The sequence below is a fragment of the Silurus aristotelis genome, assembly GCF_946808225.1.
Source record: "Silurus aristotelis genome assembly, chromosome: 5".
NCBI classification, from domain to species: domain Eukaryota; kingdom Metazoa; phylum Chordata; class Actinopteri; order Siluriformes; family Siluridae; genus Silurus; species Silurus aristotelis.
The window spans coordinates 6,248,445-6,271,940 of NC_139578.1; the positions used below are offsets into that span (position 1 = coordinate 6,248,445).

The window sequence follows — 23,496 nt, forward strand, 5'->3', positions numbered from 1 at the left end:
ACACATGGATATATATTTAGCTCAACTGTCAGAGGCATGTCTGTCATGCTCCACCTCCTGTGCTTACATACTGACTTTCTATAGCTTTAGCTTTTATTAGTTGCACTGAGTAGGAGCTCATCACTACATTTTGCCAGGGTTTGCAGGAAGAAGTGAAGATTAAGTTAGCCTGTCATGACAACACCCTGACTGTGGACCAGCTCATCGACCTGGCCATCTGTTTAGACAACCTGCTGCATGAATGGTCCAACAGCAAAGGCATATTAATCAGTGCCAGCTAAATCCCCTGAGACCAGGGAAATTGGTTAAAACATGAATCTTCAATGAAAAAAGGCAGATGTGTTTGTGACTGGGTCTATGTCTGTACTCTGGCAGAGCATTTATGTGCAGACTGTGGCAATCACTAAGATCCTCAATAAACCAGGAGTCGCTTACCGAAGCTATATACAGATTAATTGCGTAGTCATGTTACACTGATTGCAAATGAACACTAATTATGGAGTTATAACCGAAAGCTATAAGTTTAATAAATCTGGAACCGTAACCCTGCTCTCAAAACAAGGGGTTTTGCATTTTGCAGTGGATTCAATACTATATACACTTAAAGGGGTATAGTCATTGACAAGTATATGCAACATATGCTTAATTTAATTACTGACAAAGTATGAGAAACAAGCCATACTTTACACTTCCATATTCTGCTAATGTTTCATACTAACTGATGATGTACAGTGAGGAAAATAAGTATTTGAACACCCTGCTATTTTGCAAGTTCTCCCACTTAGAAATCATGGAGGGGTCTGAAATTGTCATCGTAGGTGCATGTCCACTGTGAGAGACATAATCTAAAAAAAAAATCCAGAAATCACAATATATGATTTTTTAACTATTTATTTGTATGATACAGCTGCAAATAAGTATTTGAACACCTGAGAAAGTCAATGTTAATATTTGGTACAGTACCTTTGTTTGCAATTACAGAGGTCAAACGTTTTCTGTAGTTTTTCACCAGGTTTGCACACACTGCAGGAGGGATTTTGGCCCACTCCTCCACACAGATCTTCTCTAGATCAGTCAGGTTTCTGTCCTGTCACATGTGCTGGTTTAAGCAGGGGAACCTTCCGTGCCATGCATGATTTCAAACCATGACGTCTTAGTGTATTACCAACAGTAACCTTGGAAAACGGTGGTCCCAACTCTTTTTAGGTCATTGACCAGCTCCTCCCGTGTAGTTCTGGGCTGATTTCTCCCCTTCCTTAGGATCATTGAGACCCCACGAGGTGAGATCTTGCATGGAGCCCCAGTCCGAGGGAGATTGACAGTCATGTTTAGCTTCTTCCATTTTCTAATGATTGCTCCAACAGTGGACCTTTTTTCACCAAGCTGCTTCGCAATTTCCCCGTAGCCCTTTCCAGCCTTGTGGAGGTGTACAATTTTGTCTCTAGTGTCTTTGGACAGCTCTTTGGTCTTGTTAGTAGTTGGATTCTTACTGATTGTATGGGGTGGACAGGTGTCTTTATGCAGCTAACGACCTCAAACAGGTGCATCTAATTTAGGATAATAAATGTAGTGGAGGTGGACATTTTAAAGGCAGACTAACAGGTCTTTGAGGGTCAGAATTCTAGCTGATAGACAGGTGTTCAAATACTTATTTGCAGCTGTATCATACAAATAAATAGTTTAAAAATCATATATTGTGATTTCTGGATTTTTTTTTTTGATTATGTCTCTCACAGTGGACATGCACCTACGATGACAATTTCAGACCCCTCCATGATTTCTAAGTGGGAGAACTTGCAAAATAGCAGGGTGTTCAAATACTTATTTTCCTCACTGTATATGGTTTACTAAACTTAACTAAAGTGAGGGAAAATATATACCGTCTTTATTGGCAGTAGGTAAGTACATACATAAATACATACATGTATACATGCAAGTAAATACATAAGGAAGGAAATAAGTTATTAATATAAATAAAAAGGCAAAAGATAATAAGCAAACATGTTTTTATGGCAGTTAGTCTAAGGTGACATTCAGGTCCCATAAATCCTGTTTGAGAAAACATCTGTATTTCTAATCCTAATCTGAGATTTGATTTAACATCAGATTCAGTAACAAAGGTTTCGCTTAAAAAAAATCATAACACAATCATAACTGCAAAAGATTTCACACTTTTCTCTCTTCTTTATCATATTGTTATAATTACAAACTGCTTACAATGAGATGGATCAGTGACACTTGTACAGCTGAAAGATTGGAGCATATCCCACTTATTATTGCATCAGTTCACTCGCTGCCTGCCTGAATTATGTATTAGAAGAAGAAGCAGCCTTAATTTGTCACATATACATTATGACACAATGTATATCACATGTCCCAGCTTGAGCAAGTCAGCTATGATTACACACCCCTGGGGCTTGCTCAAGAGCCCCACTAGAATGTATATACTATGCTTTTAGCTGAACACTGTCACATCATTGATCTTTAAACAAACACATAACCTCTCAGACTTGTCGGACATACGGTATCATATTATAAACAGTAGTTTAAAGGGTATCAGGACAGTTAAGGCCACCATTTCAGAGACTTTGCATTTTTTATATCCAAATTGTTCATTTGCATTTAGCAAAGTGCCCAGTTAGCATAATGAAAGGGCAAGGATAGGAATAAAATGAAGTGTCATTTTCGGAATTAAACGACAACATAAAATAGCTATAAAAAAGTAAAGGCTTAATTATATCCAATTATACTACCCTGTTCTAACTTCTGTTGGTGCTGAATATAACACTATCCAATGCCTGCATTTTAATAAGCTGCATTAGATGCCTATACATGATTTGAATTTGGCAAATGTATTAGTTGTATTATCTTCACCTAGACAAAGAAAAAGAAAATGTTGTTATATCTATGTTAGTTTAAAAAAATCACTTTGTAATTAAGCGCTATGCCACTACTAGAAACATTAATAGTATGCTATATGTTATGTTATGCTATTCCTATATGCCGTTTCAAAAACAAAGTAATGTGGAAGTTTATTTCACAATTACCCAAAGGGTAAAGCGTGGCATTTTACAAATTGGGTTATCAGCGCATCATCTGATCTTGTTCGCAAAGGTCTGGTGTGGCTGCAGGTTTTCATTCCAGCCATGCAGGAACCATACTGCATTACGTCTACTTTGTTAGAATGAAAACCTGCACCCACACCAGTTTTGTATAGTTATCTCATTTCATCCTATGTATTTGTATTATGAAAGGGTAAAATAAAAAGATTACACTATTTATTTCATAGAATTGTACTGTATATAAATGACAATTAAAAAATATAAAGTGAATAGGATTACAGCAAACTACCAGAAAAATTTGCAATACATAATGGCACATTTAAACATACATTTTCTAAAGAATCTGATGGTCAAGGTGGTTAAATCAATGCAACCTAACTGAAATAAGTTGTGGCTCAGTGTTTAAGGCAATGTTTAAATTATTTTATCAAGCAACACCACGGTCCTTGAGCAAGACACTTTAAGCACTTGGGTGTATACTGCTTTCATTAAATGCTGCTCTGGACCAAAAATATCAACCAAATAAATAACCAGAAATCATTAAATTTGTTTAAATATTTTACGTGTACAAAACATCACTCAGAACATACAATGATATACTATACAAAGTACACGACTCACCTGTATATCACAAATTAATGTATGTAAAATTTTTATAGAGTAACTATACTACGAGTAAAATGAATTAAATGCATTGAAAAGAATAAAAACAAAGCTGTACATCTGCAGAAAATCAGCATTCAATAACAGGAACCTGTCTAAACTTGTGCATTTAAAAAAAAAAGTATGTATTCACATAAAAAAAAAAGTAAGTATTCACATATTACATTAACATTTGGAAGAGATTTTGCTATGGATTACGTTAATGCACGACTATTATGTACATCTAAATTCAATTAACAAACATCAATAAAAAACCCATAGCTGATCAATCATAATATAATTATAATAATAACCATTTCCAAATCAATAATGTATATTTATTAGCTTAACATTGAACTATATTTTTACAAAAGCCATATCAAATATTAAAGTTTCTGTTTGCTTAGAAATAGTACACCTAATCATCTTTCTGGCCTTTGTTCATATATTTAGGTTAGAGTTCTAATAGCAACTTCCTGAAGTGTAACAAAGTGGATAATTTCAAAAACACATTCCCGATAAAGTGCCGATAGCTAAAGCATCAAACCAAATCCAACTTTGCCCCTACCAAATGAAAAGCAACTTTTATAAATAAATCCAAATTCATGTGTGAAAAATCCATTTGTCCACATTAACAGTGGCTAATTACATCTGGACTGTTATAAATAAGAACTTTTTGTTTAAACATTCAAATCACTTATCATATTCAGTGAATAATACTTGATAAATATTCCCTCACATTTAGAGTCATCCTCATCTACTGTATACATTGGATACTATACTGGTTAATCGGTCATTTACAACCATATAGATAATATAAACAAATATAGAAAATATGACCATATTAGATATTCCAGAAGAAGAGTTTTATCTTATTTTTATTAGTGTTCAATTCTACATGTTTTTATGTATTCATAATTTATGAATAAAACATAAGTGAGTTTTTATTGCCAGAAATAAAAAATAAAAAATTGGCACTGGCCAAAGTTGGGCACAGCAACTGGGCACAGATTTTATTAAATAAATGGTAACATGGAAAATGTGCGCAATCTATTCTCCAATGAGTGTGTGTTTGGCTGATGGATCTAATATCAGTCCTTTTCACAATGTTTTAAATGATAGGAGCTGAGTGATTAAACAAAACATATAACAAATGTATATATATCAAATATATACATTATATATACACACACACACACATCTAATAATTCCTTCTGCATTCATCATATTGTGCAAGTAGTCAGTAGAACAAACATAAACAGCCAGTGTGGCTAAATATATATAATAGTTATGTGCCATAATAAAAGAAGAGAAGATGATTAGGATTGAATTAAATGAGTGAGATTTGTGATGTGACTGATGTGGATGATACTGGCTGATACTTTAATAAGTAAAAACTAATTTCTCATTGTAAAAAGTTTTGTACATATTTGGCAGTAATGAGATAAATAAGTAGATTAGGTCAGAATTCTAAAGGTTGGTGAAGTTGGTCTTTGAGAATTGCTTTTTTATTGGTTGTAAAAACTGTAGTAAAGTCATGAGGCACCCAGTGTATTTGAATTGTCTTTAAATACTCCATAGCCACGAATACCATTCTTTGAATACATATCTAAAATGCAGGCAGCATTCATAAGGGCTGTCAGTGTTCTTACCTGAAGATGCGATCAGATGGCTGCTCCCCCATCACCAAGTCAAAACCGCGCTGGAAAATGGTGTATGGCCAAGGACTGGAAACAAAACAGAATCAAACTGTTGTGTAATTTTTTTTCCCATTTCTTATAAATCATCCCACTCATAACTGTAGCATTTGACCTTTAAATATCTGTAAAATTGTAACTACCCAATAACAGCAAAGACCTTGTCCATTAAACTAATGCATAAATGTAACACAGTTTTTTGTCTCACACACACACACCGAAAATGAAACACGCAGACATGGAGACAATAGCAGTCCAAGAAAGCTGCTGCAATCAGCAAAGGTTTCTTCTTGATACCTGAAAGCTCTATTTTGTAAATATTAAATTCTCTCCATAAGGATTGACATTGAACATTTAACAGAAACACAATGACTTTTGCCAAATGCTAGCACAAATGGCATTTGAGCAAAACCTTTATCAGTGAAAAGGCTATGTAAAGTTCAGCATTGGAAATATGTAGGTCCTTAGGTATTTAGAAACTTTTAAATAGCTTTTTTTTTTTTTTTACTTCATCGGATTTCTTTTTGCCTCCCTGAGGTGTTCGGTCCAATTAAATAATCTTCACACCTTCACAGCATGCCACTCAGCACGCAAACCCCTCAACATCATGAGCTATTCGCTTCCCTGCTGCCTATCTTCCTAATTGTTCCAATCAGATTTCTAATTAACAGATCCATCGCACCAACCATCATCACTCCCATCTCACTTCCAATTAAAACGCCAAGGTTTTCCACACCTCTGAGTCTTAAACACTCCAGAACAGCAACCCAAATTCCTGACAAGTGCACATGAAACACTGTTTGGCGAGGAACGTACTCGAAATAACTTTGTTTGCATTAAACACTTCTTTTAAGAAGAATCTGCTGAAAGATGGTTCTTGTTTTCATAACTTTATCCATTGTGGCTCAGTTTTTTAGAATTGTAAAATTTTTTGAGGTTTTAATGTTGCTAGTGAATCTGACCTGGGGAACAGGATGCCATCTGTTTAGCAGCTTGTAAGACTCATCTTGAAAACCTTGAACTGTTCATTTTTTTTAGCATATCTGAGGGGACACAAGCTGAAAGTGAAGGAATTTAAAGTGATATCAAGCACACACACTATCCGAAGCTCTTTTATACCTGTCTACATAATAGCCCGCAGGGTATTTAGTAGATTGTTATGCTATTTTGGAAAAAATTACCTATACGAATACAAAACAGAAAAATGTGCTGTAGGAGAGAGCTAGAGAAAGAGAACACAGAATGATATACAAACTGGTTTTCATTATTTAAGCTCAAATTTCTCCCCACTTTAATCTCCTGCAGATTCCCACCCACCAGCTCTCCATTATCAGTACCAAATGCAGAGAAATGCATCTTCTTACACATACAGAAGAAAACATTAGTTACTCTTTCCCACATCCTCTAATGACTGTGATTGACAGGCAAGTGAGAGTATGAAATCCCTCCTACCCAGGAAGCACAGCCAATTCTGCTCCCTTGGATTCCAAAAACAGATGGCTGTGGCATCTTCAGGATATGGGAACTCTTGATCTCTTGATTTTAGGAGGAATGCTTTCCTGTTGCACAACTTAGGATGCCAATATATATAATGATTCTATTAACTTATTCATCCTTTACTGGCCATCAAAGATACAACCAAATAAACTGATGTGGGGTTAAATTAATCATACTCACCCCTGATTCGGGCCCCATTCATTGCGAATGCAGAGATGCTTGTGAACGGGGTCTTTCATATACCCATCAAAACACTGGCATTCACCTGTAAATGAAGAACATATTTAAACTGTGCTGCCAGCAGCTGAAATGCACAACATAATTAATGAGTTAATACAAAAAGCGTTACTAATGGAACACACTATTGCAGCGTGGCCCCACAGGGGAGCAGATGGCATCGAAATGTAGGCTTTGGCATGATCTCACCTGAATTACACAAAGCCCTGTTCCACATTAATGACTGGTGTAACATGTCCTAGCAGTGCACGTGGCCAGTCACTCTGGGTCAGGATCAGTTTGGGAGAAGCTGACTTGCTTCACTTATCACTGGCTTCATCGAGGAAAGCCTTCGCACAAACTTTTCCTGATGCTCACCTAGTGCAAACTGTAACAACAATATATTCTACTGAAGTCCCTGCTGCATTCATTAAACTGTCTGATTGCTTGTCCAGGATGCTTGAGGACAGACATCAGAGCTAGACTCGGCTTTGATTATTTCTAAAGGAACCTGAATGTAAAATCTCACAATTACTGTTGTTTTTTTCTTGTTGTGTGAAGAGATCAAAATAAAATACTAACTTTAATAAGTGTGTTATTCTATAGTTTATCACTTAAAAAAAAAACTCCCAAAGCTAGCTAATTATCAAGGCAGTCCAACTATTCTATGCTACAGCAAAAAATACAACTAGTGTAGTGTAAAGCATAATAAAGTGTAATAATTTAACCATCCATATTCAATTTTTTTATTGCCACAATTTCAACTCATATTGACTTTGTTTATATTATACTACTATACTTTCCAAGTTGTGCATTAACATTTAAATTACTCTAGAACTCTACTCTAGTGATTAGAAGTGTTTTTTTCTACTCAATAGAATCAAAGATTAGCCAGAGATGATCAAAATGTGAACATTTGTGCAGGTTATATTAAAGTCTCTAATATTAACTCACATCATTTAGAAGCCTCACAACACTTCGTCATCTTACATTCTCTTAACTTCGCATTGTCGTTTTATGTCACGGTACTCATGGAGAATATTTGAAATTAATTAAAGTTGCATAAAATAGATCATGCTATGTTTCACTCAGCTAACAATAGACATAGAATACACCATTATGTATTATTTATTATAGATGCAATTAAAAAAAAAAAAACAGTTTGTGAAATTGGCCTACAACAATGTGTTTAATTCAACACGTTACAAATATTGTTAATAGTGATGTTAATCAGAGGGAGAAAAAATAAGCTTTATTTCTTTTTTACTGTGCTAGTCTGTGCTCAATCACATTCAAACACTGAAGACCGACAGGCATGTACACATCAGACCACAGACTTGTAAAATGATTTACTTGAAATGTTTTGGTTTTCTGCACATTACTGAGAAATCACATATAAATCATCCACCAAGCAGATTTTCCTCAATTCCTACCAGCGAACAGTTCCTGACTGCACATTTTTTGTCATTATTACTGTTCGTTTGTCCTTCTGGACAATTAAGTTGGTAATTACTATTTGTTCAAAGAAAAATCACAGTTAGAAAAAACACACATTTTTCTCAACTGTGTTAGTGTAAGTCAATGGAATTCGCTGAAACATTACATGATGAAATGACTATTTCCTATTCTCAAGGCATGCAGCATGACCTTTTCCAAAAGCTTACAGTATTCTGTAAGAAGAGTTTAACAAGCCTACACTACTCCAGAAACATGCACTTAAATGTCCTACAAGTGGCTTTAGTGTTCATTACTATGCAGTGCTACGGCGTAAGTGTGCACTGTTGTGAAGCTATGAAGTGTGCTGTGGAAGGTTTGTGAGTGCTGCTGCTGTAGATGATGTATAAAGGGCATATTCTCCCCATCAGTTTGATAATCAGCACTGCAGATGTGTCAGACCCTCCCAGCCACTCGGGTTGACATTAATGTGTTTTGTCAGGTCACAGTGTAAGTGTGTCATTTGTGATTTGTTTGTACAGGACTGATAAGAATGCACTCTGAATCATAGCATAAACAAATAACATGAATTATTTGTAAACTGCTATCATTTTAGAGCAATCTTAAAGGAAAAGGGTTAACAGTTGACTTTTTCCTGAAAATTGTCTGGATCTGATCAAAAATCATGCTGACATTAAAAACACATCTGATCAATTTACTGCTTTAAGCAATGCCCTTTATGTTTTAATACATGTACTCTGATGTACACAGATATCTAATTGAGTTCTATTTGTTACCATCAACACAACCATGTTTTACAGACAAGACGGGTATAATACCACTTCCTGTTTTCTCAGCTCGACCAGTGTGTTTAATATTAAGCAGATTTCATCATTGCTAGCAAGAATCCTAGCAGGCAGAGCAAAAAGGCATGTAAAACCCCAATGCACTGTTCAAATCTAACAGCATAAATAATAAAATGTGCTGGTTAAACTGATATTCCATTGCAATCTACAGAAAAGTTTAGAAATATTATAAGCTTACAGTTAAGCTGTACAAGTAAAGTTCAGGTCTGCATTCCAGTTTATGTGTATAATAATGTTGATAACTGTTGAATTCTTGAATCTTGAATTGGTCAGAAGATGGCCATTATTGTTGTATAAGTACACAGCTTACATGGTAGTTATAATATGAATGATAGATTAATAGTAGTGTGCAACTTTTAATACGTCATTGTTTCTATGGTGGCAGTTTATACACAGTATGTATGACAGACAGTCTACATAATTGAGGACTAATATTAACCAGATTCAAAAAGAAATGTAATCAGAAGTCTACTGTCTAAAGTAAAAAAAAAGAAAAAATACAAGTTTATGAACAAGCTGTGCTTATTTTTGATATATGTTGCACGGCACAATGTCAAGTATAATTTTTCTATAATTACAAGGTATTAGTATGATATTTATTAGACATACAAATTGGCCACGTGGACAACATGGACACCTGATTTATTAAACCATTTCAGATTTGGTCCCCTGTTATGCTATTCTACTGCCTCCACTCTTCAGAGAAGGCATTTCATTACATTTAAGGGGGGCTATGGAGATTTCTGCTTATTCAGCTATAAAAGCATTAGTGAGTTCCAGCCCTGATGTTTGGTGAAAAGACCTGGGGTGTATTTACAGTTCTAGTTCATCCCAAAGGTGTGTAGTGGGCCTGAGGTTATGAGTCTGTGCAGGTCGCTTGAGTTCTTCCACTGCAATCTTGTAAACCATTTCTGAATATTTCTTGCTTTGTGTATTATAACTCTGGAACAGATTTGTGGCCCTTGTAATGCTACAGGATAAAAAGCTATTTTAGACTACAGTATTTTGCATTTTCAGATTCGTGATTTATAATATATATATATATATATATATATATATATATATATATATATATATATATATATATATATATATATATATATACACACACACACACACACACACACACACACACACACACACACACACACACATTTTTCCCTCCTACTAATTTCTACCATTCATATATTCATATTCAGACACTTTTTAGTAGCAAGCGGACCAACCAATCATGTTGGTTTCATCAAAACTGTTGAGTTACATGCTTTAGAATTTGTTCTGCTGGTGTCCATTTTAAGCATGCTATTTACTCTGCCAGGTACTGTTTTTTTTTCCAGATTTGCACCATTTAAAGAGACTATGTTAATGCATCTTTCATGCTTCATGTCCTTTACCTTTCAGTGAATTGGTTATTTAAAAAATGTATCTGTGTTCAGTTTTATCGCTGCTTTAACTGAAAAAGCAGAAAAAAAAGCAAAAATCATAATAATCAAGCAGAATCATAAATGCTACCCCTAATTAATAGATATTGGTGGGTCTGACTTATTTTACACACTAAATTTAATAAAAATATTTCTCAGGGTGTTTTAATACATTTCCAGGTTCATGATGAGACTTTCTTAATTGACACATTTTTTACTAATTGAAGTGCAAAAGGTTGGAAAAAAAAACCAAGAAAAAAAAAAACACCTGAGCTACCAATTTCAGAAACTGCAGTAATTAGAGACTGTGTGAACTTGTGACCCTTAAATACTACATTTCTAAATATCATCCAGATCTAAAATGCCCACTGCTTTTGAACTACTATGTGTGCTATGTGCTGTGTCAGGTCCAGCCCTGTATTCATAATATTTAAAACAACCTCAAAACTCATATTAGGCATATTTGGTGTGAATTTGCGTCAGTGCTTCTGTGATTAAGCGTTAAAGGCTAGATGATCATTGCAGATGCGCCTGGCTGAACTCTAAACTGTTGGTCTGAAAATGCTAAAAATGACCATAGAGAAAAGCTCTTAACAGAGTTTTTAAAAAAAGAAGCCACAAAAAACAATGTAAATAGATTCTATAAATATGTAAAGCTGAAATCCACAAACACATAAAGAAATCCAGCCTACACAAGGAGACATCCTGACTGCTGAGTGAGATATAACCTTATCCTGTTCTCACAGCTTCGGCTTAAGCCGCCACACATCCTTTATAGATCTGTGAAGTGCTTACATGTGATAAAAAAGGATAATAAAAAAATAAAATGGTCTTAAAAATAATAACTCGCATATAGTTTCATTTTCTAGTTTTAGAGGCTCATGAAGAAAGCGTTGAATTAGTTTTTTTGACATGTTGTTAACAGAGGACATACGTCTCTAGCTTCATTAAGTCACAATTATATTCACAATTGTGTTCACAACAGAAAAGGAAGTGAAACACGGTGAAAACTGTACCGAAAAAAAAACACTACACCACTGTATTGCTCCCTCATGGATAATCATAATGTTTTGCTTGACTATTTATTTTAAATTTGCCTCAGAAGTCATTATAAAATTCATAATTATGTTTACTCAGTCCCTATTTTATAATATGTTTTCTAATAAAGCACAGAAATTCTCTCCTCTGAGATTCTGAGACAAAAAAAGAAATCAAGTGAAATGAAAATGTGAAAAAAAAAAAAACTAGACTGTTTTCTTTTGAAGAGCCTTTCCCTTCATTTGTCTAGAAACATGGCATGGGTTATGTAATAGGGCCTCTTCCATTTAAAGCTTTCTAGATTTTTAACTCTGACTCTGGGTGTTGGTGGCAGTTGCTTGCAATGAATTGATGAATAATTTTTCAGACATAACACTGCACACCATACAAAGGTGAATGAAATATTGATTTTGAACATAAAAAAAAAAAACACAATGCTTTTTTCGAGCAGATTAAGTGTGAATTTTAAGGCAGTAACTATCAATACAATAACACTGACTTCTGTGCAGTATTTAAACTTGCGCTTGCCAGAAAGCTATCACAGCTATTGGATTTGTGTGGAAAAGGCTGGTTGTGTTCTATTACCTGTTAATGATTTAAAGTTTTAGGTCCTAAATCCACGATAATTCCCTTTCTCTTGCTGACCTCAAAGTACTCCATTAATCAATCGAATTAATGAAAGTGTACTGCACAGATCAGGTAGCGGCGTGCACAACGTGCAGTGTCCCTGTTCAATAAATGTCTGCATCTCTCTCTCTCTCTCTCTCTCTCTCTCTCTCTCTCTCTCTCTCTCTCTCTCTCTCTAATGCGCTTAGGAACCTCAGCTACTGTCGCTTCCCATCCACGTTTTCATCAGTATCTTCTCCCACTGGTTTGATTGAGGCTGTCGTACAGCTTCCACCTCCTCCATTACATATATCCACCTTCTGATCCTGTGGCCCGTCTCTTACCAAGGCTTTCATTAAGAATGTGGCATACAGAAAGCACAATGCAATTACTGAAGCGAAGCTGTGCCAAGGCCTCATCTGTTAGATTTCATTTACTAGAAAACCAAGGCTGAGTTCCCACTGGTCTAACTTTTGATTCATTTAGGCTTGGCGAATTCACCGTTCAAAGTTCGCTGGAGAGCGTAGCTGCTATGAATTAGAGATGCAAACACAAGAGAAACCGTTTCACTTCTCTTCAAAGGTACAAGAGTTCTGATGGAATTCACCTCAGGTTTATTGGAGTTGTGTCTAAAAATAATTTTAGGATGTCATTGAAAGTTTGTCAGCGGTTTTAACTATTAAGAATATTATGAATTAAAATAAATATGACTACTAAAAGAATATATATAGCATACAATAAAATCCTATAATGAACACATTTCTCTGGTATTTAGCTGCAATGGGGTTAGCGAATAAAAAAATACAATGAACTAGGGCTGCAACAACTACAATAAAATTGTTAATAATCAATAATGAAATTTGTTGACAACGAATGCTGTTATCGATTAGTTGGGTTGCTCAAGTTACGGGTTGGAGTGAGGGTAAGATAACACAGCTGCTTATAAAATGGCAGCAGGAAAAAGTGTGCGTCCCAAGTCACCCAAGGCATATGAGCATTTTATATTTAGCAGAAGGAAATGGCAACATTTTATATTAAAATGGTGTAAGACTGTAAAACCTGCAAATTTTGTAAAGAGTACAGTAATTTAGGATGCACGAGCACATGACAAGAAAACACACTGGTGTCACGGATGAAGGTGAAACATCAGCACGGTAAGCAGAAACTGTATAATCCTCATCATGTGAAATTGTATAGTTTAATGAAGTGCTATTGTGTAAACAGTTTGTTTGTAACTTTGGGACAGTTGCACTGGATCTGTTCCGGCGTGACGCGTGCATCAGGTTGCGCAATCAGCTCACTCGCAACATAGTGATGGATTCAATTAAAAGGGTGCGAACAAACTAAATCTAGATGATTACTTTTTTTGTTACTGTTGTATTTTTTTTCCTTTTTTCCTCTTTTTTTTTAAATCAGGCCTGTTAACTTGTGTTTCTTTATTCCATTCTCTTTTTACCGCATTTGTCTACTACAACAGTTAATTTATGTGTTTTCAAACGTGATCTACTGCAGCTTTACTACATTCTAATGCTTGTTTTCAATTTGTATATTTAACTGATGCATATATAATTTAAATATTATACTAACTAATTATAATAACTAATTGCATATTCTAGATGTTTAAATATTTACAACTGCACAAAATGTCTGTGTATGTCTTTCAACAAAAATTGTCAAAACAATGTTTTATATTTTATATTGGTTATTTTAAGCATGGTTGTCAACTTGTAAAATTGGAAAATGTTTGAATGGTGTTGCATTGCATTGATATTTTAAGTTTCTTGGACAATAACATTATTATACTTATAACTTAGAACAATACATTTTATTATTTGACACACTTTGTAAACTAGATAACTATAGTAAATATAGTTAAAAAAACTATATCATATGTTCATCAAAATTGATGCTTTGTGTTGTGTGTGAGTGTGTGTGTGTGTGTGTGTGTGTGTGTGTGTGTGTGTGTGTGTGTGTGTGTGTGTTTGTATACGTACCTGAGTCAGGATCACACTGGTGTTCACAGGGGTCGACGAGGCGACGACCACACAGTTCACTAAGCCACGGTCCGCTGGCATTTTGTTGATAGTAAAGCAGCACCTGAGCAGGGTTGAGCCAGTCGGAGGCATCCAGCTGACTACCCTGTAGCAGGACAAACCTGGACCCTGCATACAGAACCACACAAATATGCTACTATATGCTAATATATGCTACTGCACACTGAAATCGTTTTTAGCTGATAACACATAAGGAGAACCAGAAGTACATGGCTCACACTCAAAACAACATACCTGTGGAATTAACTCGGTTGTATTACATGCATCAAGCTTTATAACTTAAGAGTTTTTTTGGAAACTGCATTCGGTTATTTTTTGTACACTGTGGAATGTGGAAATTCAGATAGAAAATCTTTTAATCTAATATTCAAAGTACGTACAAACATACAATACTCGTGTTTGGCTATGATTATGTACATTTTAACAACCCAGTGGTGCATTTCTGTTTAATAAACAGATCTACAATGCAAATATTTGCAGTACTCTGTATCCTGTTGCGAATTTCCTAAAACTGCATTATGCAACATTGCAATAAATTACATCCTCTTTATATGCATTTTCAATAATCTGTAATCTGAGTCTATACAGTGGAATAAATAAGATGAATAAGAACTGTTTCATTTATAATAATAAATAAAAAAAATATATAATAAGATTGTCCACCATTCTGTCAATGATCAATTCCCTCGTTACAGTATGTTAAAAAGGAATTAAGAATTTTTGCCAATTAAATGACAAAAAAATTCAGCGTTTTTAGAAAAAGACAGGGAAATTAGGAATTTATCATACATTTTTTCAAAGATTCAAAACTCTGTAACTTTCCAAAAACTGAAAATCCACTTCCATGGCTGCAGTACATTTTTGAGGCAGTTGAAGCCAACAGCAATAGCTCTGCTGCCACATTATAATTCTCAACCAAGACTAAATCACTGTATTACTCTTCCTTGAAATCACATTTTTTTTGTCTTTTACTTGACCCTAAGCATTATCAAACAATGTACCAAAGACATTTACAGCCCTATAAAAATGACCTGAATTTATTGTCTTAAAGGGTAAATCATATATTCTCCTCTTCCAGAATCTACCCCAGTTCTCGACCTACACTTAACGTACATGTTCATATATTCAAATGACAGCAGATTCTTCTGCCTTTTTACAAAGTCGTGCATGACTCTCTCTGAATGTGCAGCTGTCCGATTTGAAATAGCGAGGAGATAAACAGCAAGAAAAGTGAGGGGCAGCGAAAAGAAAACAGAAAGAAACAAACTGGCTTCTGCTTTTAAACTGCAGGTGTCGCATTAAAATTCATTAACAAACACATCCAGCGCACAAGCACGATGAAGATCCAAAGAACACACAAAGGGTCGTTGGGGGAAAGAGCTAGAAAGGTTTATTGTTGCCCGAAACTCTGTGTGTTCACTACGTGACTTGACCTATTTGATGCTTGGACATTATGGATTGAGTGCCAAGTCAAATTATATTAGGAGTGTTTCTATGGATCATTTTAGTAATCAAATATTTAAAACTATTTTTCCTATGATTTATCAAGTAATCGGATAAAAAGTACTTTTTCTTTATTAAAGAGCGATACTAAATATACAAGAGAAAAATGAAATTTGTTTTCTTTTAAGAAAAAGTTATTTAAAATTTTATTTCATGTTATTGCGGAAATTTTCGTACAAGAGAAAACTAAAATCTAGAAAATCTGAGAAAACTAAACCCATTGCATATAATTGCCATATAACATCAAAATACAGATACAGTATATAAATAAAAAATCATTAATAAAAATACATTTTAGATTACTCTTTAAAACTCTTTGCTTCATCTGTCTTGTTCCATCTCCTCCAGAGCTGATTGTTAGACAAAGTTCTCTTCAGGGTTCGGAGGCTTAGTTTGAGACCATGCGATAGCATATGTAGCCCATTTTATTTTCAATGTGTAAAGATTGTGGCACCACAGAGCGCGTGACGCTGCTCGATTGGCTAAAATCCAGTCGGAATTGCGAGAAATAAAATCGGAATTAAGCAATCTTTTTCTTTAATGTGGTGGAAATGGGATTCCATATAAATCTTTTCCTCGCCCCTCGCTGTTTTTTTCTTCATTCCTTTATTTTTCATTCTGCAAAACTCAGTGATGGGAAATTCATGAAAATTACTTCAGGATCAAAGAAAGAATGCTTCAGCAAAGTTCAAATTTCACCCAGATTCTTCTAGTTTTTAATAAAACTCAATTTCTTTATGCTGATTTGATCAATCTATAGAATGTGTTGCTTAATAGAGGTCAATAATTCGACCCTTCTAAACAATACAGTAGTAATCCTTACCACAAACACAAGATACACCTTCCATCATGGTTATTTAAGAAAATAACCCTAGTTACCTGAGGGAACGAGACGCTGCGTCTCTATGCCACACCTCCGCCGTCCCTACAGCGCTTGCTTCTCCCTTACAGAAGCTGCCGCTGTCCTTACAAATATGGGCTTTATACTCCTGGTCATGACGTCACCTCATGGGTGACGGCCAGCGTCCAATTTTTGACTGATTACACACATTATTTCAGAGCGTGAACACCCATGGCTTTATTTGTGCATTTTTTTTTTTTAAGTACCGTAATTTCCAGACTATAAAGCGCACCCATATATAAGCTGCACCCACTGAATTTTACAAAGATTTTTATTTTGAACATAAATAAGCCGCACCTGTCTTTAAGTCACAGGTGTCTACACTGAAACTAATGAAGTTTACACAGGCTTTAATGAAAGAGAGTGTCTGTTACATGGTGTAACGGGTGAAATATGTTGTGGCTCCTTTAAGAGCAGAGTGGCATTTTGGGAACAGCCTGCCGCCGCATTTTTTCCGGTATTACTGCATGTGTGCAAGACCGAGGAATATGTCCTTATTATTTTCTGATGCTCATTTCTAAGTTTCTTTGACTAAACCGTAACACTGTTGCCAAGAATAATAAAAAAGCACGAGTTTTGGAAACCTGTCTGTGTTTATGATTTTTGTTGCAACTGGAGTTAGTGAGCTCTCCCTTCACCCAGACTCAACGCTTTACAACGGCTTGTATCTAAACAGTAGCCTACCAAGAAAGTCATTGTTCACTGACTTCCTCCTTTCTTTCACAACTATTTCTCTCAGGAGTTTATCTTTTGGCATCGTGGTGCGTTTAAAAATCACGATCGGTGGAAGTTTTTTCTCCAAAAATGATAATAGGAACATTATAGCCATAATTTATCATAGTACTTTGGATACTTACGTGCAATTTAAAGGCAAATACTTTTAGTTTAAAATATGAGACAATAACCAAAACATTGTGTAAAGTAATGAAAGGTCAGAAATAATGTACCACAGTTTTACTATGATAACAAATCCGTTCGATGAGGCAGAAGAAGTGATGTGGTTACCGTCAGCAATGAGGTGCTCAGGTACGTGAAGCACCACACGTACATTCAGGCCGCATGACAGGTGAGAGGAGTACACTAGGCCGATCACACAACTCGTCACACTGATCAGAGTTAGAGTGGTCTTATTGATGGGACTGCGAGGGGAGCCTAAAAGAAGAAAACAGAAACAGAGGAGGCGAGAGAAAGAGAACATGAGAATAGCACAAGGAAAATAAAGAGAAGGGATTGAAGCTCTGAAAGCAGGGAAGTTTAGTTTTGTAGTGCACCTCTGGGTAGTTACAAACAACTCTACATCTGAGCCCTCCAGTGCATGAAAAGAGGCAGTGGAGCGGCACTGCGAACTATGGCTTAGCCACGAACAAAAAAAGGTTAAAAGATAACACTTTATATATATATATATATATATATATATATATATATATATATATATATATATATATATATATATATATATATATATATATATATATATTTAGGATACTGTGTACAGGGGAAGGAAGGCAAACTCAAAAAAACAAAATGAAGGCTACGAATTTGTTTTTTTCATAACCTGCGTTTGCTTTCATATGCAGACATTCTGTATTGGTGCATTGCAATCAAATCAATGGGGAGGTGCTAAAGTATTCACAAACCAATGGCGCATGAAAAAAAATTCGCACAACAAGAGGAGAAGATGGAAAAAAAACTAAAGCCCCACATAAATAAAAGCACAGCTATGGGCAGAGTGATGCACAGCTGGCTGATTTGATCCGTGGTTCCAGCAGAGTAATCACGCAGACAGCCTTAGTGAGATTTAAAAAGGCTTTAGCCTGACTCTCTCTCTCCTCTCTCCCTCTTTGTTTATCAGAGCTGCAGCATAGTCACAGTCTACACGCTAGTCGTAAAGTACAATACACTTTCATAAACACAATAAACTCCAGAGAAATGGTGCTGCTTAAATCCCCTTAAATACAAATCATTTTCCTGCACTTAATAAAATACAAACTCCACTCTGTTATACCTAATATCTAACTTCATAGGAAAATAATAAAAAAATGAGTTCTGCATTAAAATATATTTCTAGGGATTGATAATTTATATTTTATAACATTGTATATATTGATTATGTATATATTGATTATTATATATTTATAAATATATATATATATATATATATATATATATATATATATATATATATATATATATATATATATATATATATATATATATATATATAAAACTTTTATTTTTTATTTTTTTTTGAGTGCCTTGAAAAAGAAAACTGAGCATAAAAATTCTAGTTTACTCAATATCGCATCACTCGTGACACCGCATACCTCGTCACCTCATGAGTATATACATAGAACATGCAAACACGTCTATCAAAATCAACTCATCACAGGAAGCAAATTTTTGGTTCGAGCAGAGCACGGCAAACTGTGAACAAATTCTAAACAAACTGCCATGTGTGTTATCAGGTCAAATTCAATTAGAGGCGACACTGCTGTTACTGCTAGGGTTTTTTTATACCCAACATTTCAGAAGTTGGTAATTAGATGTTGACTCAAGCAAAGGACAACATGATTGGCTGTTGCCTGCCGATGCCACGGTGAAGGCAGGCAACAGCCAATCATGTTGTCCTTTGCTTGAGTCAACATCTAATTACCAACTTCTGAAATGAACTAAACCTTGAAGTTTATACGCAAGCGGCTCAGTTCAGACATTAACAACCACTCAAACACAGAGCGGAGGGTTCTGGGTAAAGCGCAATGTGCACAGGGATGCATATACAGTATGCTCATATGGACACATACCAACTAATGTAATTTAAAGATTGGGATCTTTCTGGATTAGCATTACAGTTACTTTATGTATTATCTAATAAAGGCATCTTACTGAAGCGTTTTAAGATTTTTTTTAATACAGAACAGTATATGTGTGTGATTAAAACCAGTGTGTAGCACCGTAGAATGTCAACGTGCGAATGGGAGTAGTTGCTACAGGTGAAACTAGCATGCAATGAGCGAGTTGTTGCAGCTGTGTATGGGTGTATGCGTTAGGAATTTCTAGTCACTTGTGTGTGTGTTGCAGTGAGTGGCTGTTGACACTGCAAGAGAAAACTGACCTTGATTGAAAAACCTACAACTGCAGTGTGTGCACACCCTTTGCTATGAACTGTTTAAAAAAAATTATAATTTGCTCGCAAAACAAAACATTGAATAAGCTGCAATAAAAACAATCAATACGAGGACAGACCTGCTTTCAGCAAATTCCTTTCACTGCCTACCAGGATTCTACAGCTTGCTAGTTTTACAGATTCTGAGTCTAACGGTGTGCTCTCCTACGGCAGCGTCCTCTCGCCTCGCCTCTTGCGCACAGACAAGTACGCAGTGCGGTTTAATTTATTCCCTTGTATAATTCGCCTTTGCAAATTGAGTACTCAAAGACAAGTGGGGGGTGTGGGAGGTGGGGGGTGTGGGAGGTGGGGGGCACGTCACCTTCCTCCGGGTCTTAATTTTTTTCTTTTATTTTTATTCACTGAAAAGCTACTTTACATTTCTTCACAGAATTTGAGTAGAAGGAAGTATAATTTAGTTATCATTCTGTTTTTTTGTCTATGCACTGTTGTAGCATTTTTACTTTATTAATATCATTTTTGTCAATCCACTGTGTTGTTAAATCAAGCATATACATACTGTAGGACTCATAACAAATGTCTAAATGCTGGTGGTAATTAATTGAGTTCACTTTGTTGAGCAAGTGTTACAAATGCCATATATTATATTGCTTTGCTCACTTTAAAAACTTGAGAGAATACCATGTAAATGGGTACAAATATGTTGGCTAAATGTTTTCCACATCTGGAAATCAATAGATCAATCAATTTGAATTACTGCTCAAAAGTTCTATTTAAATTTATTTATTTATTTATTTATTTATTTATTTATTTATTTATTTATTTATTTATTTATTTATTTTTACAATTATGTGTAAATGCCGGTATAGTTCTGATATTATCGTGCATACCATGTGCTCATAAAGCAAAAAGTGGGACAGAAGGACAGGAGATGAAAAACACATATATGCTGTACATTGAAAGTATTTTTTCTTTATCCATGAAGAACAACATTCCAAATGGAGAATCTCACAAAATCACAAATGCACACAATCCATCTATCAAGGCACATGCCTGGTTGTTAATGACAACAGTTAATGATGTAGTTGCACTCTGAGGTACGTTACAACTACCGCTTTGCTCAGTCGCTGAACAAAGTCCCCGACACACATATTACACACGCAGGCAGGCGTCGAATCATGCGACGAACAGTGTGGATGTTGTCCTTACCCCCGGAGCCCCACGCTGGGTTGGCGTTACCGTTTCTCATACCTCGGCTGCGGCGGCGGCTGCGGTTGGGGTCGGTGTAGAAGGTGAGCTGTGGCTCGCCATCTGTCTCAGGCCCAGAATCCCCATCCGGGTTCAGGAAAGCTGAACCCGCTGCAGAATTCACACACAAAACCCATCATCAATGAAAACCTTTGAACTTGCAAAGACCTTAATTTCATTTGAAGGCATTGCCTGATTACAGCTCGGCAATTCACTGAGGAAGTTTGCGTTCTGAATAAAAGTGCAAAAATGAAAGAGATCAAATGCTCAGTATTCGTGATGTCCATGTGCAAAATTCAAAATCGATGAAAACATTTCTCAGAAAACAGGATATCCAAGAAACCTTGCCTGCTATGAATAAATAATTGACACAAAAACAAGAGGAAAATATATCTCCCAGCCAGATGTACTCTACAGCAACAAATTCTAGACTAAACACGATCTGACTCCGCTTTGCTTATTTGCCAGTCAGTTTGTCTTGATTATTATTAAATGGGAAGAGCTAGAATGCCACCCAACTTCTGCAAAAACCATATAATGCCTCCTTTGTGCAAATAAACAGAAGAGCAAAGTTGGTTGAGCGGGTAGCAGCATCACCCTTGTTTATTTATCCCACTGTATCTGAGGTAAATGCACAGAAAACAAGATGCTGATGCATTCATTCACCACGTGGTTGAGCTGTGTGTTTGTGCTGCGGACCAGACTTTAGGATCCGTTTTTGTGACACTGAGCACTTCATTTATTGCAAGTGTTCAATGGTCTAACTTCACTATATCAACTTTACAGATTCAGAAATATCACACCATGATGGAAATTATGTTTCCTAACTCTGGGACTGCAAAAAGCACTGCCCTGCCCAGTTTCCCTGCATTAACAAACACACTTCCACTTACCCTTAAAAACCCTTTTCTTTTTTTGTTGATAAACGGTGTAAATAATGACCTGTTAATATTATTATTGTTGTTATTGTTGTTATTATTATTATTATTATTAATATTATTATTTTTATTAAATTCTGCCATTTAATTTTATATATATATATATATATATATATATATATATATATATATATATATATATATATATATATATATATATATATATATATATATTTTTTTTTTTATAATATAGAATTTCCGAATTTAAAGTTATTCAGTATTTCGTGATACTCATTTAGAAGTAATGATGAGAATCATGAACATACTGTAATTTACATGTTTCTCATCATTACTTCTAAAATCGCAAAATACTAAATAACATTAAATTCAGAAAGTCAATATTATTAAAAATATATTCATAATCCTTCCCGTGGGCTCACCACCTGCAGGAGGGACCGTAAGGGACGGTGCTGTGAGGATTGGGCAGCAGTCGAAGGCGGGGGCCTGCTTAGACTGCTGCCCCTGCGACCCGGATTACGGATAAGCGGGAGAAAATGAATGAATGAATGAATGAATATTCATAATCAAATTAATAAATATTTATATACATTGTAAAAAAACATTAATATTTTCTTATTGGTGCATTATGCACTAATGTGTTTAAAATGTATTTATTTTATTAATTAAATCAACTTTAAATAATAAATAGGAATGAAAAAAAAAAAGTCGGAATTTTAAGATGAAAAATCTAAAGATTAAGTACGAAAAAGTAGTTTTCCTCTGCCTCAAGTGTAATAAAAAAGTTTTCATGTAAAGATATTATAATATCTCTAAAAAATAAATAAAATAAAATAAAATAAAATAAAATAAAATAAAATGAACACACAATAATCTGGATTGTCTTTGTATTTGTCTTTAGCCTTACTTTCACCAGCATTGCAGTGCTCCTTTGCATAAAAAGAACTCCATAAAGACATGGTTTGCTAAGATTGGCCTGGAAGAAATCGTGTGACCTGCACAGTGCCCTGACCTCAACCCCAGTAAAAACCTTTGGGATAAACCGGATGGTGACCATGCCCCAGACCTCCTCACCCAGCATCAATGCCTGACCTCACTAATAACTGAATAGAAGCTTGTAGCTCTAATATCTACTGGAAATCCTTTTGAAAAGTGTGGAAGTCATAACAACAGTAAATGGATGATCAAATCCTCATGAATGCAATAAATATTTTTATAAACTGTCACAATGAAAAAAAGGAAGTTGGGGTTGGGGAGTAAATCAATAATATTAAACAAGCCCATGTACAGT

The 23,496-nt window shown here is 35.2% G+C and overlaps 1 protein-coding gene across 6 annotated transcripts in view; it reads right to left on the reverse strand.

Annotated features, from left to right (window-relative positions):
- The window catches only part of astn1 (astrotactin 1), a 286,126-nt gene that overhangs the window by 163,446 nt on the left and 99,184 nt on the right, over positions 1 to 23,496 (reverse strand). For 2 of the 6 annotated variants that reach the window (XM_083541649.1, XM_083541646.1), the window contains 5 exons: positions 21,313 to 21,420; positions 17,943 to 18,089; positions 14,474 to 14,641; positions 7,079 to 7,163; positions 5,357 to 5,431 (listed from right to left, as the gene is read on the reverse strand). In XM_083541649.1, coding sequence (XP_083397775.1) covers positions 5,357 to 5,431; positions 7,079 to 7,163; positions 14,474 to 14,641; positions 17,943 to 18,089; positions 21,313 to 21,420 — 583 coding nt within the window. Of the gene's footprint in view, positions 1 to 5,356; positions 5,432 to 7,078; positions 7,164 to 14,473; positions 14,642 to 17,942; positions 18,090 to 21,270; positions 21,421 to 23,496 lie in introns of all 6 variants that reach the window. The other 4 variants (XM_083541645.1, XM_083541647.1, XM_083541648.1 and 1 more) reach the window with 2 other exon arrangements.